The sequence below is a fragment of the Miniopterus schreibersii genome, assembly GCF_964146895.1.
Source record: "Miniopterus schreibersii genome assembly, chromosome: 1".
Lineage (NCBI taxonomy): Eukaryota > Metazoa > Chordata > Mammalia > Chiroptera > Miniopteridae > Miniopterus > Miniopterus schreibersii.
This window is the reverse complement of record NC_138101.1, coordinates 134,133,564-134,151,952: the sequence shown is the minus strand read 5'-3', so window position 1 is coordinate 134,151,952 and position 18,389 is coordinate 134,133,564. Positions and strand designations below refer to the sequence as shown.

Sequence of the window (18,389 nt, the reverse complement as noted above, 5' to 3'; positions counted from 1 at the left end):
GTAAGTGCCTTGGGAGAGACACAAAGATAATATATCACCCAGTCACAGACCTGAAGAAGTTCAGAATGTAGTTGAGCAGATAAGACATGCACATGAAAAGCAAGTAATATAAAGCAGCAAAAAGGTGTCAAAAGAGCTGGTTAGATTATAAGTACTAGAGAAACTCTAAGAAAGTACAGAATTCTTTCTGCAGAAGTGGATGGGAAAGACTATGAAATAAATTTTATTTTAGCTGGACCTGAGAGAAAATTTGTATCATTTAGAATGGAGGAAACATCTTAGCAAGTGGAGGTAGAGACAAGGAATTCAAACTGCATCCTGGCTCCAAGAGGAGACTGGACCAGCTGAAGTGCTGGACTTTACAGGCCAGTTCTACATAAGACTAGAAAGTTGAGTGGGTAGATCATCCTGGTAGTTAAAACTGAAGCAAAACACTGAAAAAGGATCTTATAACCTGACACTATCTGGTGTTCATGAACAAGAAAGTATTGCAAGAGGCCCTAGAATTCATTCTCTTCCTTCCCATTCCTACTGCCCCTCCCCCTTGTTCTGTTTTTTTAAAAAGCAGCTTTACTGAGAGAGTTTAGCATACAATATTTAAAATGGACAGTTCATTATGTTTTGACATAACTATACATCTGTGAAACCATCACCACAATCTAGCCACCATCGCTTAAGGTGGCATCCCCTAAGCGCCTAAGTGTTTACTTTGCCCCATTGTAATTCCTTTCTCTGGTGCTTCCCAACCACTGATCTGCTTTCTGTTACTATAGATTTGTTTGTATTTTCTAGAATTTTATATAAATGGAATCAAAGATGTACTCTTTTTTAGCTTCTTTCACAGCATAATTTTGAGATTCATATTATTGCTAGTATCAATAATTCATTTTTTTAAATATATCTATTGATTTCAGAGAGAGGAAGGGAGAGAGAGAGACAGAGGAATATCAATGATGGGAGAGTCGTCATTGATCGGCTGCCTCCTGCACGCCTCCGACTGGGGATCGAGCCCGCAGTGAGGGTGTGTGCCCAGACCAGGAATCGAACCGTTATCTCCTGGATCCTAGGTCAATCAATGCTCAACCGCTGAGCCACCCCCGGCTGGGCAATAATTCGTTTTTTTAGTTCATGTCTTTTATTGCTGAGAATACAGAATCCTCTTTAAAAACCTTAATTTGTTTGGATTTATATTTAAGGAGGTGCTTCCTCCAAGACCCCAAGGTACCTATCTCAGTGCTTGGCATACAGAGGCACTTATTTGTTGAACGAATGAATTTCTGACCACTCTCACAGTGCTAATATCTTATATAGTTTTGTTTTGTGGAATGCTTGGCCTTTATAGGCCTGTTCTTCATCAGTGTTGTTCCTCTCACCTTCTGCTATGTCATATGCAAAATACAATCACTAATCACTCACTTCTTAAATGTTCTTTAATGATAAAAGTCAAGAACATGCTCAAGTATTCCTGAGCTAGACTCTAGTGGGAGGGTGGGGTTAAGTAAATTAGGCAAAACTGCTGCCCACAATCTAGTTCTTCTATCTTCTTCTTTTTTTAAAATATATCTTTATTGATTTCAGAGAGGGAGAGAGATAGAAACATCAATGATGAGAGAGTCATCATTGATCAGCCTCCCGACTGGGGATCAAGCCCACAACCCCGGCATGTGCCCTGACTGGGGAACTGAACTGTGATCTTCTCTATCCTAGGTCGATGCTCAACTGCTGAGCCACACCTGGCCAGGCCAGCTCTACCTTCTTGAAGACATTGCTATTGATAAAGTATTTAAAAACTATTCATGCATGTTTTTAACTTGAAATATGTAAATGGGAATCTGAGAAAAAGTCTACTTATCCTTTCAGACTTGGACATTCCTTTGCTGCATTGTTTAGAATTACAGAGAAGAATGGAAACTTGCTGTGATATTGCTGGGACTCTGCCTCCCACATTCTAGCCAAGAAACAAAATGATGCTCCAAAGATAAAGATTTCAGGTGAGTATTTAGTATTCTACTTATCAAACTAATGGAAAATTTTGAATATGTCTCACACTGAAAATGTGGGCTTAAATAACCAGTTTCAAAGGTGGGATGTTAAAATAGCCATTGGAACTCGCAACCACACTTTAACCACACAAAAAAACCAACCAACCAACCAACCAAAAAACTTTACCACTTTGAAACTATCTGAAGACATGTAGCAGGAATATATTATGGTATTTTGGACCCAGAAACTAGTTTCAGGAAATAAAAATTTTACAGGCAGTCAAGAGATTTTAGAATTATTTTCAAGGATGTTCACTGGGAAATGAAGGTATTCAGAGCCACAACTATTGATGATTAAGCTCAAAAATTTCATGCCCATTGTAAGTACATGATTTAAGGAGAAAACAACTGGGTAAGAAATATGTAATCAACCTATGACATCAAATGAAAATTTTAGAACAAATGTTCATAATGTGCCATTTTTGCAATTGCTTAACCCCCTTCTAAGGGATTTCAAACCCAGCCTCTTGTGGCTTCAAGGGTTGCCTGTCTGTTCATGGAAACTTTTGTTGTACAATCTGGAATAAGCCTGATTTTACTTTAAGACATTATTGTGAACTAGAATATAAACAAGGTTCAACAGGGAATTTTAGATCTCAAAGAAAAGCTGAGAAATTTGGCTCCAAAAATGGGACAGATTGAAACAATTTTTACCAAAGGAATATGAGACAGTAAAGGAAATTGATTCAGAAGAAGACAACTAGTATCATTTTGAAAAGCTAGATATGAAGCAAAAGGTATGCGGTTGTTCTTGTTTTAACGATTGAGTGTGCTACCGTAATGCTAAAACATGTGCCAGGCTGATAAAAGTATTTCTATGGATTTTAAACTGATGGTAACACTGTCTTATACTGAGTTGCATGTGAAAGAGATTTTCTCCTTTAAAAATTGTATCAGGCCCAGCCAGCCAGTTTGCAGCAGTTGAGCATCGACCTGATCCAGGAGATCTCGGTTCAATTCTGGTCAGGGCACATGCTCTGGGTTGCAGGCTCCATCCCTAGTAGGGGGCGTGCAGGAGGCTTTCTCATTGATGTTTCTATAAACTCTCTCCTTTTTCCCTCTCCCTTCCTCTCTTTCTAAAAATCAATAAAAACATATTAAAAAACAAACAAACACCCAGGCACAGGTAATTCTGAAATGGATGCTTTTCTTGGTCAGTTAATTTATTGGTACCTTCAAATGATTAATAATGAGAGGCTGTATGGATGGGGAGGCCATTAAGGTCATCCAAATCAAGGGTTCCTTACTCAGATGTCTGCGGGAATCAGGCAAGTAAGCAATTTGTGAAGCATACAGAAGAAAGAATGGAAGAAAGAATGGTAGGGACTGTGATAAACTAAGGAGAGAATAAAGGAGCAGCCATCACCCTGTTCCAACCAATTGCTGCCATGTGGGAATGGAAATCCAGGGACAACAGATCTGATTACTCAAAAAACCTTAGAAATCCAGCTTTTCATATAAAATATCCAGATTTTTATGTGAAATATCTTGAATTATCAATGTTGGCAACCAGTTATTTTATTTGTAATAACTTATTACAGAGGCAGTACACATGTATTGTATAAAAATAGAAAATGTAGGCTAACAACAATAAAACATTTTCACCAGAGATCACCTTAGTACATATCCTTTCAGATCTTTTTTTCATAAATATATAGACATTTTAAAAAAAAAATGATTACCCTGTATATATGGTTTTGGAACCGGCACTTTGTTAATGATTTTGACTTTTCCATCTTAGTAAATTTGCACCTCATTTAACCCAGTCTATATTAATAATTTTCCAATTGTCCTGTTATCTTTTATAGCAACTTGTTTAAACCAATAGGGAATTCAGCACCATGCATTATGTTATCATATACCTTAAGTATTTCTAATCTAGTAGTTTTGACTTAAAAAAAAAAAAAATCATAGACTTGCTGAAGAGAGCTGGCCAGGTGCCCTGCAGAATGCCTCACCTTTTAGATTTGTCTAGTTTCTTTCTCCTAGTGTCCTTTAGTTTGTTTCTCTATCCCCAGTATTTCCTGTGAACTGTAAGTCACATCTAATAATCAATTCTTTTGGGGGGTGGGGAATAGCTAGAATATAAACTAGGCTGAGTTATGTATTTGCCTCACACCTGAATTGGTCTATTGGTTAGTGATATTAAGACCCATTCCAGAAAACAAGTGCTGACAGTCTGATCCCTCCAACATACATTTATGGCCTCAAGACTATAAACTGATAGTATTACTTGGCACTATATGAATGTCCACCAACTGTTTCACCTATGGTTTTAACATCAATTAATAATCTTTGCCAGATCAATACTTTTATTAAGTTCACAATATGGTGTTTTTCAAATTCTATCACTTTCTATATTTATTAGCTGTTTTTCCCCCAACTAGGATTCAAATTAGTTTTATAAAAAATAACTGCCAGTGGGCCAAACTCAATGAATTTGGGGGCAGGATTTAGCTTATGGGCTCCACTTTCTGGTTTACAATCTAAGCCAGATAAAATCTCACCTGTCTTATGTACCCTGCAGCATTAGGTCTTTTGTTTGTAACACTCAAGCACTTTGCACTTGTCAACATGCTGCTTGTAATCTTCTCAAGGCATTTTATGTATTTCTCTCTCTGGCTAGACTGCTACCTCCTCAAAGGTAGGGACTCTCCTGCAATGTATTTCCTTTGCTTCTCTTAATGTGCTTTTTTTTTTTAATTGATTTTTATAGGGAGAGAGGAAGGGAGGGAGACAGACAGATAGACATTGATTTGTTGTTCTACTTATTTATGCATTCATTGGTTGATTCTTGTATATGCCCTGGTCAGGGATGGAACTCTGCTTGGTATATTGAGACAACGCTCTAACTAACTCAGCTACCTGGCCAGGGCCTTTCCTAATGTGCTTTTAAAGTTACTTTGGCTACCACTAATTCTAATTAACAACAAAAGCACTAATATGAACCAAATCTTTCTTGTGTTCCCTGGCTTTCCCACTAAAACTTCCCCAAATATCTATCATAATGAAGTACTTACCACATTTACAGTTTACCTGTGCTGTGGAAATGAATACCTAAGATGGGGTGGGAAGGAAGGGGGAAAATAAGCTCTTTGTTGGTCTTCAAAAGTTAGAAGTCATTTTCTAGATGTGACATTGGGTAAGTCTCGTCATCATTCAGTTTCTGTTTCTTCATTCAATAAAATGGACTGGAATATCTCTAAAATCACACCCTGCTTGGTTCTAAGTCTCTAGGATACAGGTATATGCAGTACCTTTTTGTGTATTTCTCCTAACCCATTTCTCACTGCTTGGATAGTACCTTGGCTCCCTTCAGTCAGCAGTATCCTTTCTAAACTTAGGTGAAATAATAGCCACAGTGGACGGAATTTTGATCTGATGACTCTCCTACCATCACAGACTGGTCTAATCTACACGTCCCAGGAAGTCTGCTCATATTTCCAAGGTCAAACCCTAGTCTTATACAACTAGAGTCAAATGTGGATATTCCAAGGGCCCTATACAAGCAACTGTCACAGCAGAGGCGCAGTCTTAGGTCTTGCTGCAAGGGAGGAGAGGGTGGAGAGGGCTGACTGGTTGTACTCTTGTCCTTGTTATGAAACCTCACCATTAGGGCTCTGAATGACCCCAGGCCAGCTCTGAGATATGGGTCTTTCTAAAAAACAAAATGAAATAAAAATGCTTTAGCTCACTTGCTTTTCCCAATCCTTTTATTTCAGGTCTAATAGTCTCCTTCCCCTTTTTATTCCCTTCTGTACAGGTACAATCTCAAGGACCTTGCCAACTGGCTTTATGTGCCTGGAATTAGCTCTTTCTCTAGAAATGTTAGACAGAAAAAGACAAATACCATGATTTCACTTATATGTGGAATCTAAATAACAAAATGGAAACAAACTGTCCTTTTCCTTGGCTGAGGACAGTCTCCAGGCTAATTATAAATGGAATCTTACCATTTCCTGGTCTTGAGAGCACCAGGTGGTGAAGGGGGAAAACAGATCTCTAAGGAGTAAGGCAGAGAGAGAACCACCACCAGCCTTATTCTTGATAAACCACATTCAGGCCTGTAACACACACAGCTAGCCAGAGCTAATACCCAAAGCCTTCTGTGAAAACTTGACCCCTGTCCTGTTACTAACCTAGAGAGACACAAAATGGATGCATAATTCTTCCATTTTCTCCCTTACTCCATCTCAGGCCTAGTGGCTTCCCTGGGCATGTCCTCATCAGATATTAAAATTGTTTTTTCCTCAGGAAAGAGTAGCAACAGTGGCAAGAACAGTCTTAGTGAGCACAGTCCTAGAAAAGAATCAGCCAGTCAGCAACAAAATCAGAGTAAGAAACAAAGGATCAGAATGACAGAGTAGACAAGACCCTCAAAAGTAAAGACAGAACTGAAGGGATGGATATAAAGCTACACATGGTTCTCTGGATTTCCCAGGCCTGGGGCACCCTGCTGTGAGAAAGTTTTCCCAGCCACAGTTTTTGTATTCACTTATAATAGTTCAGAATCCCGGTTTTAGAACATGCAATCTAGTATCAGAACATTTATCCCTCCAAAAAGTGCATTTCCCCCCCTCTGGTAGTTGGTAGTATGAATCTGAACTCTCTCACTCACATTCTCACTGAGGCCTCTTCTGTGCATTTCCCAGGTTGGCTGGCAGTCATCTTGGAGTAACCCCTAAATACAGAACCTCTGTTCTCAGGAGTAATCATTTCCATTATGAAATTGTAAGTGACAGGGAATGAAGACTAAGGATCCAAGATTATCAGATTAATTTGCCTAAAACCAATTTACCTAGAGGCAATCAGTCTAAAATAAATATTTATCAAATCTGCAGCATTTTCAAAAGGATTTAGCGTTCACCCTTTCACCTTTTATTGAGGTTGTCTGTATAACTTTGAATTGTTAGTCAACTGAATATGCCACATGCCTATTCATTTGCTTAGAATATATTGGCATTTTAACAGCATGGATGTAGAAGTTAGACCAAAGCATATCATATTGAGCTTCGTTACATTTTCCAAGGCATCTAATTTGTAAAGGAATATTGGATTAAGAAACAAAAAAATGATACACCAAAACGTCTGTACCAATTACATTTATTGCTAGAAACTTCAAGCTTTTTAAAAAAGTGTTTTAAAAGTAGATAACATAAAAAGAGATACCCATAAAGGTAGGAGGAAGCAGTCTCATCATTTACAAAGTGCTGCAAATTTGATAAATTTATGTTGCTGATAACTCAGAAGTATTCTTAGATGAATAGATATAAATCCTTGAAATACCCAAAGCATGACAAAAAAGAATAGAACACCTAAATGGCTAAAAAAAACCCCCAAAAAACCCAAAAGGGATTTGAGCTTTTGGCAGTGGTACGAACTTTAAACACACAGGTTTTCGGTGAATTGGTTTTAAAAGACCTAGCTTTAGGTGAACGGATTTCAGCAAAACTAACTAGAACCAAGTCAAAATGTTTTGTAACTCTGGCTCCCCAGAACCTCAGAGTTTGGGGTTTCAGTAGATGTAATCCTGGATCCCTCTGAAAGGTGGCAGCTCTGGAGTAGTGAGCTACTATTAGGGAACCAAGTGTAAGAGTGACCTGAGAAGAAGGGAGTGAGTAGGTGTGTGTGAGAATATGCCCATGGGTGCATATACTGAGCAGGAGGGCTCTGTGCACTTACACCTGGGGAGTATGAATAGCCTGAAGCTTCCTAAACGTCTCCCCAAGCAATTTCATACCCAGAGACCCACTTATTACCTCTTCCCCCAGCTGAGGAAAAGAGAAACAAAGTACAGGCACCCAGTTAGTCTTCCCAGGCCCATGTGAGTCCCTGAGAAACAGGCAATATAGGCAGCAGGCCCACCTGGAGCGGGTCTCCATTCCCAGCAGAGAGGTGAGCAGCTCTCTTAGTCCTTAGAAAGAAGATGGCCAAGAAATATCTCACTAATAAGGTCAACCTCTTCATCTAGACACAGAAACAAGATACAGTGGTGTGGTAAGAACCTGGCTGACCCCATATCTGGGGTACAAAACAATCAGGAGCTTCCACAATGTCTTTCTTCTCTTCCTATAATCCAGAACCAGAACATTGCTTGATTTATGCAGACATATACTGGAGATATAGACTAGAATCCAACCTTTAGAGTGTATTGGAACCTGCCTGTGTGTGCTTAAGTATATGCTATAGCACAGGTTACACATGTGGAAAAAGGCCAGTCACCCCCGCTATGGTAACTGGAAGGTTCCTCCTCCACAATCCATTTGGAATGTCATGATCTTTGGGTCTCTGGCTCTTGGGGCCCTCCCCGAAGGACTCTTTCGCCATGCCTGTGAAGTACATCCTTTGCCTCAGCTGGTTTCGGGGGGCCCACTGGCCAGAGGAATTTATCAATGGTGGTGATGGCAACAGCAGTGACTGCAGCTCAGATATAGTTGGCAGGGGGCTGTCGAGCGTTGAGCCGTTGCATATGACAACTGTGGCAGAGCAAGTGCCCATCCAGAGGGAAGCAGCAGCAGCCTTCTTCATCACTTAGCTGCATCCGGCAGTCCTAGGGAAAAGGGACACCTAGTTCACCTCAGCCCAGGCACCTTGGACATCTTAGGACCAGACTTCTAATGACTAGAAGAAAACAGGGTGGGTTGAAAGGGATGGACTCCCAAAAGAGAAACCTGAGAAAATACCTCAGCTGGACACCAGGTGTCGCTGGTACAGAAGAATGAGAGGCTCCCATTTCCAATGGATACTTGGAGGCCCTACTCAGAAAGGACTAAACAACTAGGACCAGAGAGTTGCTGGAGGATGAGAACGAGATTGGAGATACATCAGAGCACTTTCCTGGTGTTCCATGCTCTACACTATCCTATAGTCAAGTTCTAGTACTTGACTATTCCCCCGGACCCATTCCAATTCTCCAGGAGCCCTGGCCCCCAACACTCACCTCACAGTGGTAACACTCAAAGTGATAATCTCGGTCCATGGATATCACCCTCACAATGTCCTCACAGCCCTGAAATAATGCAGACACCCATGGGGATGAGAGCAGTATGACAATCCCAACTCCACTCTCCCCTGTACAGGCCCCTCCCACCCCAATGGGAAAATCATGCAAAGGCCTCCCCAGAGCCTCTCTGCAATCATCTGTAGCTTTCAGATGGGCTTTGCAAATCCTATTGGAACTTCCTCCTCCCTTTCTTTGGCTCCAGGGGGTTGGCCTTACCTACCTTTACCAGCTGTAGGGGAAGCAGAGGGAAGGGAAAGGGGCAGGCAGCGCAAATAAAGTAGGTTAAGCTGGGGACAAGGAGGTCCAATAGGGTCTGGTTCCTAATTGGCTTTGGCTAGGCACCTCAACACACAGAGCATAAATCATTTCTAACCTCTTCCTACTAGCCCTGGGGGTTTTTCCCACCTTTTTCTAGCCCCTACATCTGGGATCTGGTGACCTTGACCTCAAAGGAAGTCTCCCCCTCTGAACTGGGAGAGAAGAAACAAACTCTGGGCCCAGTAAGGCTGTCAGACATGTCCAGGCCCGGATGTTAGGGTCAGGGTGGTAACCCTGAGAGCAGAGTCACACGGGAATCTTCACAGAGTACATTCCTCACCACCAAAGCATCCTGTGGGAATTCAGGCAGCATGTCCCATCCCTTCCCCAGAGGCAGCAGCACTGGCTGCCCTGCAGGAGAACCCAGGCATACTGACCTCTGAGGGGAGGATGGGTTGGCCACAAGCTGCACATTTAGGAGCATAATTTCTGAAAGAGAGAGGGCAGAGATGAGCTGAGATTCAGAAATCCCTGAGCCCAGTTCCACACCATACCCCAAGGGGTGGACTCACTTGTGGTAATCGGTGACACAGTACACCTGGTTGGAGAAGTCTACTGTGAAGGGGATGCCATCCAGGCACTTGTTGCACACGATGCATCGGAAGCAACCTGGATGATAGGACTTTCCCATTGCCTGTAGGATCTGGCTCATGGAGTGGGAGGAGAATCAGTCTCCTTCCAGTTCCAGCTCTCCAGCTACCCATGATGTTCCCTGCTTCTCCCACAAAACTCACTCACCCCCTGCTATCCTTCCAGAACAATGCTATGAAATGTGAGGGGACCAAGATGTCTTAAAGTGGAAGCAGAGCGCTGGCCGATGTGGCTCAGTTGGCTGAGTGTTGTCCCACACAGGAAAGGTTGCCTGTTCAGTTCCCATTCGGGGTACATGCCTGAGTTGTGGGCTCAATCCCTGGTGGGGGGCTTGCAAGAGGCAGCAGATCAATGTTTCTCCCTCCTCCTCTCCCTTCCTCTCTCTCTAAAAATCAATTTTTAAAAAAAGTGGGAGCAGAAACCCTGAAAAAGGTTTTAGAGAGCACCCAGGCTAGTGGTTCCCAGCCCTGGCTGCATAAGGATCATCCAGGGAGCTTTTATTTTTATTTTTTAAATCCTCACCTGAGGACATGCTTTTATTCATTTCAGAAAGAGAGGAGAGGAGAGGGAGAGAGAAAAACATTGATTGTCCAACTGGGGATTGAACCTGCAACCCAGGTATGTGCCCTGACCAGGAATCAAACCCATGACATTTCAGTATACATTATGATGCTCCAACCAACTGAGCCACACCTACCAAGGCCATCCAGGGAGCTTTTAAAGACCATCAAAGCCTGGATCCCACCCCATAAGTATTACTCAGGCGTATTCATCACAAAGTCTGGTGATGACCCAGACACTGGCATTTTTCTTTACTTTTCAGGTGATCTGCTAGGCCGCCAGGGCTGAGAATTACTGATCTAATCCAATCCCTCTTTCTTAGAGAAAAAAAACCCCCACTGAGTTCCAACTGATCCTAGCCAGTAGCAGAAAGGGAGTTAAGACCCAGAACCCCATACTCCTAGCTCAGATGGAGGCTCAGGCTGTGCCTGCAGAATTAAGGAGGGGCCAGATTACACAGGTCTAGGGCTGGCAGGATTAGGTGTCCAGACTTGATCTCAGAGGCAGAGAGAAGCCACTCTAAACAGCTGCTCTGGGAAAGAATAGATGAAAGTGACTCATCTGATAATAGGTGTCCCCCCCCTACCTTTTCTTAGTACTCATTTAGCCCGATTCCACCCCTCAGCCTCGTAAAGTCTCCGCTGAAAACATTTTGCTTACCTTTTCCAAAATCAAGTGACCACAAACACAGCATTTCTCAGCTGCCTCCTGAAACCCTGAAAACTAGAGACCAAGGGAAGATGTTATAAGCTGAGAATGACCTGATGGATGGAACCCCAATGGACCACCAAGAAAGGGGTCCCACTGTGGGAGCCAATTCTAAGCCCAGGGAATCCCTCTCACTCACCAGATAATCTTCCTCACAGTACACAGAGCCATTGACGCTGTAGAAAGCCTTGCAGCGCAAAGTTCGCCCTAGAAGCAACAGAGAAGGGGCTGGAGCCTATCCTGGTGTCCAGGAACAGGGCTTCCCCACTTACTGCTCTCCAGTGTTGTGTGATATATTTAAATATGGACTTCAGTGCTTATCCTCCTCCCTTCCCACACAAAAATCCCATCTGATACAATCCAATTGGCTTTAGTCTCATTCCTGCCAATCTCCCCTCTTGTCTGCTCACTACTCCTCCAGCTCCTGTCTCCTTAACAGTTTTCTATGACCCTGTCTTAAACAAGTGCCTTCTTCCCAGTGCCTGCTGCATGGGGAACCACCTGGGAAAGCAAAGCCAACCACAGGCTGGAGTACTTGGTTAAAGGAGCTCTGAAAAAGGTGGTATACAATGTGCATAGAGTGATCACACTGTCACAGGCCTTGCCCTCTTTGCCTGAACATAGCTATCCTACTTTTCTAGCTTTGTGTGTCTCCCTCTAGGGACAGGCTCTACGGAGGTCAGGACTTATTGCAGTTACTGCTGAGGACAAAGTGCTTTGTTTGGGAACAAAGTTGGTCCCCTTTCCTGCTGCACTCAGTTGCTTCCCCAAGCTTAGAGGGACCCAGAGGCAGAGGCAGTCCAGGGTCAGAGGCAGCTCAGGATGTTCTATGAGCAGACAAGGCAGGGCCATTTCCCCTGTAACTAACACCTAGGAACTCCTCCAGAGCATCTTAATGGTCAGGAATGGGGGAGGAATGAGACCAGAGTGGAGAATGGGCATTTTTCCCACCTCTGCCCTCTTCTCATCAAAATCTCCACTTGTGGCTCTGCCCAGTGGTTTAGAAAAGCTGACCTGGAAACTCACAGACATGGGAGTAGAGCGGGAAAAAGACATACCCGGAAAAGACCCTATAAACAGAAGGACGGACAGATAGATGAACCTAAAGAAAACCAGGCAGAGGCTGGGGGTTGGAGGATGAGAGAAAAGCTGAGTGCTGGAGTCAGACAGGCAGAGATAGGAGATTAAAGGTTTAGCAAAAGAATCAGTGGGTAAGCAGTGGGGAGGAGGTAATGAGGGACGTGAGGGAAGGGCTGGGGAGTTAAGGCCGCTGGGAGCAGCCCCCACTCCCCTGAGCTAACAGCGGGCATTCCTGGAGCGTGATGTCATCAGCTTGGCATGGTCCGGTGGCCTGCACTCTAGCGAGGTGGCTGAACTCTGACCAGCCAAGAGAAAACCCCCCTCTCTGCCCCCCACGGTTCCCCACTCCCTCAGCCCACCCCCACCCTTCCTACATTCCAGTCTTTCACTGTCGCCCTAGGCAACTCTGCTGCCCAAGACCAAACCCCACAGAGAAGAAGCTGTAGGGCCAGGCAGGAGTCTAGGCTGGGCAAGCTGGGAGGCAGAAGAGGAAGGAACAGAGGAGAGGAAAGACGCTGAACAGAAGAAAGACTGACTGGGGAAAGCAAACCCAACATGGGGGTGAATGCAGATCCAACATGGGGGTGGGAGAGCCAGGTGGAGCACAGAAAAGGGAAGCAAGAGAAGGTGGGGCAGCAGTGAAGGTCCAGACACATGGTGGGGACAGCTGCTCTGTGACTAAACGAAGAGGCACAAGTTCTGCTCCTGTTTCCCTAGGCACTCATGATTGTGTACATGTGTGGGGAGTGCTTGAGGCCTCAAGCCCTGGTCCAGGTCTGGGGGCAGCACTCACCACAGGAGCAGCAGACAAAGCACTGGGTGTGGTAGAGGCTGTCCAGGGCCTGGCAGGCGTTGCTTTGCCCATAGATGCCTTTGTTGCACTTGATACAGGTGCCTGAGGGGAGAGATGTTGTCAGCATCACATCCTACTCCCCCTGCTCAAAACCTGGGATTCCCGGTCTTTCCTGATTGTGCCAGAGTATCACAAGTCAGAGCCTCCCTTTGATGGGCTCCCTTCTGGGAAGAGGATAATGAGAAATGGAACGAAGCAAGGTCTTGGCTGAGCAGATCCATTCTTATTTATTAATCAACATATATTTTATGAGCATCTATTTTGTGCCTAGCAAAAATATTGTGCTCAATACTGTGGAAAACTGGAGGAAAGTCAACGATATGGTCCCTGGCCTTCAAATGCTTACTTCCTACTGGGGAGAAAAGACTAAGCAGGCAAAGTATGATCCCTGTTGTACTGTGTGGGACAAATAATCAGAGATGCCAGTCCATATGGGCCCAGTACCAGACTCAAAAACACTCCCTAGAGAAGGCCAGGCCCAGAAAGCCTCTCTGGGACCTGTTTCTCCATCTGTAAAATGAGCTTGTATTCAGCAGGGGTGGGGAACCCTTTTTCTGCCAAGGGCCATTTGGATATTTATATCATCATTTGCAGGCAATACAAAATTGTCAACTTAAAAATTAGCTATGACAGCCTGGCCAGCATGGCTCAGTGGTTGAGCAACGACCTATTACAATCCAGGACATCCTGGTTTGATTCCCGGTCAGGGCACATGCCCAGGTTGTGGCTCTATCCCCTGGTGAGGGATATGCAGAAGACAGCCAATCAGTGATTCTCATCATTGATGTTTCTATCTCTCTCCCTTCCTCTTGCTGAAATCAATAAAAAATATTTTTAAAAATTAGCTATGAATAAAGCTCCTAGATTTATTGAATTTCAAGTCCCACCTGCGGTTGCCTTGACAGGGCCAGACCAAATGATTTCGCTGGCCATATGCAGCCTGCGGCCCGTGGTCCTTGGCCCAGATGTTCCCCACCCCTGTGCTACAGAATGACTTCTCACTGCTTTGTACCTCCAGGCTTCCAAGGATGGAAAAAGAAGGATCTGGCACAGCAGTGGGACCTATGCAGAGGGGACCATGTGAGCATGACTCCTGTAGGGAGGTGGCTGCTAAGAATGTAGGGTGTGTTCCCAGAAGGGTTGCATAGGAAGAGGGGGAAGGGTGGTAGAACCCCTAATGTCTCCCTGTCATCTTCTATCACGGGAGGGACAGAGCTGAACGGCTCCCCCCGCCCCCAACACCCCTAAAATACATACACCTGGCTCTGGCACCCACCTTTCCTGGGTGTGTTCTTTCCTCCCTCCACTCCCCAATTCCAGGCCCATGAGTGAGGGTGAGGGCCTGTCTTTAGGGAGCAGATCCCAACGGGCTGGCCTCACCCCGCCCCACCTCTCCCCCTCGGCACACTGCCACACTCCTTGCCTGTTGGGGCCCATCCCAGTCTTTGCCCAGAGGCTTGGGAGCCCGTGCAGCAGCTGCAGCAACTGATGGGCCCAGGCCTGTCCTGCTCCCACTCTCTGGCAGCTGGGCAAATCTGTAGCCAAGGAAGAGGGCCCCTACTAAGGGCAGGAGTATGAGGGTACAGTTACGCTGGGGGTTCTGTCAGAGGAGGCAACCTGACCCACAGGGAGAAGAGGCCCCTACCTCTGGGGTCGAAATGTGGCCTCCCCATGGGAGTGGAGATCTGCCCCAAGATTGCCATACCCGGGGGGCCCAGTCATAGCCATTTCTTTGGGAAGCCTTGGACGTTATGGGAAGACAAGAGCAAACTGCTCAGGCTTGTCTACCTCACCTCCTCTAACCCAGATATCCACACCTAGATTCTTCCTGCCATTTTATTGTACTCTGAGTTCATTTTTCCTTTTGGCTCTGATGGTTTAGCCAAAGAGACTTCTTTCCACCCAACAGCCATTTCTCCTGGGCCTCAAAAGAAAACTTCAAGAAGGATCCTGTTACTTAGTGTCCCTTGACAAAAGCTTCTGCTCTGGGTTTCCTCTCTAAGGGTAGAGGGAAAAGGATATTGGGTAGAACCAGGCAGGCCCCTTCCAGTCTGCAGCCCTGCTACCTCTGTACCTCCTCTCCAACCTTCCCTCCCTGGCTGGGGTTGTCTCCCTATTTACATTTCTAGCCATAAAGGTCTAGAGCAGGAACAGGGATGATGAGAAAGGTGAGGAGAAGCTTGGAAAACTGAAGAGGCCCATAACCCTGGGGGTGAGCCCTCCACTTCTTCCTGTTCTTCCTATCACAATCAGATTAGTATTTATATAGTGAAGTGATGCCTGCAGGTCTTGGCTCAAATATATTTCAAAACCCCAATATCCCCCCATAAAATCAATCAATACTTCTTAAAGATAACCACGTTGGGGGGGGGGGAGTGAGATAACGACGAGTTTTCCTTAACAGCAGCAGCAAAGTAAGAGGCAACTTCTAGCCTGAATTCTGAGCAGGTTATAGCCAAAACTGAGTAGGTTATGGCCAATTCTGGCAGTTACACAGGGTTATCCATCGGGTGATGGTGCAAAGGTGGATGGATATACCTTCTGCCCTGACTTCCGGGTGGGGAAAATAGAAGCTGACACCACCAGGTCTCTGCTTAAGTGCCCAAGCACGCACCAAGCCAGCAGGACCGGGGCGAGCAGCAGTAGGGTCCCTGCTTTCTGACCCAGAGCACTTCATACTCCCTAGTTCCATATTCCCAACCTCAGCTACAACCCCGCGCGTGTTAGGAAGCAGTCCCCCGCCCCCCCTTCCGCCGCACCCCACCCCTCCGCCCAGGGCTGCTCGGCCCGCCCCGCCCGCGGGCACCTGGAACGCCAGGACAGGAGCCGGCATGCACTCCGCCCGCCCGTCCTGTCCTCCCCCCAGCGAATTCCCCGAATTCCTGCGGGCGGAGCCTGGGCCCCGTGTGGGGGCTCAGCGCGCGGAAGCCTGCAAGGGCACGGCCACCGAGGGGGGAGCAAAATGGGGGATGCTCTCACTGCCCCAGGGCCCCCTCCCAAAGAGGCCTGCTGCCTCGAAAAACCGTGACTCTAAAGCCTGGGGAACTGGGGCTCACGAGATAATCAGGGAGGATTAGAATTCAGCAGGATAAGGAGCCCCTGGTCCATTTGAAACCCACTGGGAAGGGGAAGTCCCTCTAGCCTTTCCTAGCCCCGCGTCTCCGCCTCCGACCACCTGGCGCCGGCAATTTGGGCCGTCGGGTCAGTGAGGCACAGAATGTGGTGACGGGTCCCTTTCTTTCCCTAACCCATTTCTCTCACTCACCGAAGTAGTCCTCTCTGGCCTCCGGCTCCCGCATTCGGGGTCGGGTGGCCTCGGGAACGAATGCACCCGGCGGCTCGTCGAGACCAGACGGCTCAATCCCCGAGGGATCCCCACGGGCACCGATCTCACGTCCACCTGTGCCCACCGTCAGGCGCAGCAACGCTGTTAACTCATCCTGATATCGGGCACCCGCAGCGCAGTCCCCGTAGCCGGTCACCGAATGTCGTCCGGGTTGCGCCCCTCGCCTCTCCAAGGGCCCTGCCGCTCCCACTCCAGCCCCGGCTAGAGCCCCAGGGCTGCCCAGGGCCGGGGGATACGAGTGGCGGCTTTCCTGGCAGCCGAACCCCGGGGGCCGGTGAGTGCAAAGTCGGTCCAGGGCAGCGTGGAGCTCTGGGTAAGCGGACTGCACCCCTCCAGGGGAATAGCCCGCAGGAGCCCCTGCCAGAGGCGGGCCAAACAGGCATGGCCCGACAGGCAGGGGACTGCCGTGGCGCTGGTCGTAGCCCATGCTGATGCCACTGGTACGATTGCTGCAGGGTCGGCTACCTCCGGCTCCGCCAGCCCCCGCCCCGTCCAGCAGCAGGCTGCCTCGGGGGCTGGACGGCTTGCTTGCGTCGCTGGCTGAGCTACTGGCGAAACTAGAGCGGGGGCTTAGAGCTGGGGCCGTGGTCTCCAGTCGAAAGTCTGGGGTCATTGACTGAGGTAGAGGCAAGGCCCGGGTGGGAGTCAGACCTCCGGAAAAGGAGCCGTCGTAGCGCTGCGCCTCAAAGGAGCCGCGCGGGTTCCGCTCAGCGTCCAGGGGGCCTTGCTCCCGGGCTGGCTCCAACGGTTCATCCCCAGGTCCCCCGGTAGCTCCACGGGGCCCTGATTTCCTAGGTCCCCCCGACCCACTCAGGCGCCCTTTGCCCGGCCCGGGGGTCCCATCAGACCGGCTAGATTCACCCTTCCTGCGGCCGAACTTAGCGCTGCCGGAGTCCGAGAGTCTTAACTTCTCCAGCAGGCGACTGGCTTTCTCTCCTAACCGCTCCATGCCGTCAGGCCTGGGGCCTCCAGCCCCCTCCCCGCCCGGCACCCTGCAGCGTCTCCGCAGCTGCTTCTTTTTCTCCCGCTGCCGGACTCCGGTTCCCTAGGGGCACTGGGTAGGCACACGGATTTAGCGGGTGATCCCGATGCCCGGCGCCAGGAACCCCCCAGCATCCCCCAGCAAGAGGAGCTACATCCCCCCACGCATCAGGGGTTAAGCAGGGCTTGAAGGGGCTACGGCTGCGGCTGTCCCGTCTGCAAGTCTATCCGTCCACGCGTCCACTTGCCCTGCCGTCCCACTCTTCCTGACCCCCGCCCCCCCTCGCTCTCACACTCAGCACAGACCGAACTTCTCTCCCAAACTTTTGTCTGCCTGGCCGGATCTACTTTCCTGGAGGGGCGGAGCACCGAGTGCACGAGAAACGGAGGGGGTGTCTGCGCAGGGATCTCTGGTGTGCTGAATGGGGCGGTGGGAGGTGGGAGCTGGTGCTAACTGTTATGGAGGTGGAGATCCGCCACTAGAAAAGGAGAGGAGGGCAAGTTTGGGCAGTTGCTACAACATCGCTCAATAATTGGGACAGGAAAAAGTTAGGGTGGGACTCTTTGTTTGCAGTTGGAATGCTCGGAAGGGCACTATGGAATGTCTTGGTCCAGCCCGACACAACGCGAGGCTTGCTCTGCACAAACACCGGGACTTTTTCCCTAGTGTGGGGACTGGGAAAGATGAGACACTGATGCAGAATTAGTGAGACAGGGAGGGATCCATAAAGAGAAGGACAGAGAGCAAGAAGAAAGGTAGATACATAAAGACTTTCAGAGATGCCTAGGTAGAGCCCAGAAAGGCGAGGAAGCCCGTATAGAGAGGTAGTGGAAGACAGGTAGTGAAAGGAAAGGGAGCAAAGGGAATTGTGGATGGTACAGAGACGGAAGGATAAACAGACTAAG

General features: G+C 47.4%; 1 protein-coding gene across 2 annotated transcripts; it reads right to left on the bottom strand.

Annotated features, from left to right (window-relative positions):
• Nucleotides 1-7,129: 7,129 nt before the first annotated feature.
• On the bottom strand, nt 7,130-17,829 carry AJUBA (ajuba LIM protein). 2 transcript variants are annotated; one of them, XM_081137302.1, is made up of 8 exons: nt 16,422-17,829; nt 13,097-13,198; nt 11,363-11,430; nt 11,176-11,238; nt 9,876-10,006; nt 9,741-9,792; nt 8,983-9,051; nt 7,130-8,592 (listed from the first exon to the last, which is right to left on the bottom strand). In XM_081137302.1, exons 1-8 carry the CDS (start codon nt 17,449-17,451, stop codon nt 8,467-8,469), a joined length of 1,641 nt encoding a protein of 546 aa, XP_080993428.1. In that variant the 5' UTR covers nt 17,452-17,829; the 3' UTR covers nt 7,130-8,466. The 2 variants fall into 2 exon arrangements, with proteins under 2 accessions (XP_080993428.1, XP_080993429.1); XM_081137303.1 differs by lacking the exon at nt 8,983-9,051 and having other exon boundaries at nt 8,366-8,592; nt 16,422-17,711.
• Nucleotides 17,830-18,389: the final 560 nt, after the last annotated feature.

Coding starts and splice junctions, on each gene's coding strand:
- AJUBA (XM_081137302.1), bottom strand. CDS start 17,451: ATGGAGCGGTTAGGAGAGAAAGCCAGTCGCCTGCTGGAGAAGTTAAGA. Junction 13,199..16,421: donor GGCCAGAGAGGACTACTTCG/GTGAGTGAGAGA, acceptor CTCTCCCCTCAG/GCACCTGTATCAAGTGCAAC. Junction 9,052..9,740: donor AACCCATCCTCCCCTCAGAG/GTCAGTATGCCT, acceptor GCATTATTTCAG/GGCTGTGAGGACATTGTGAG.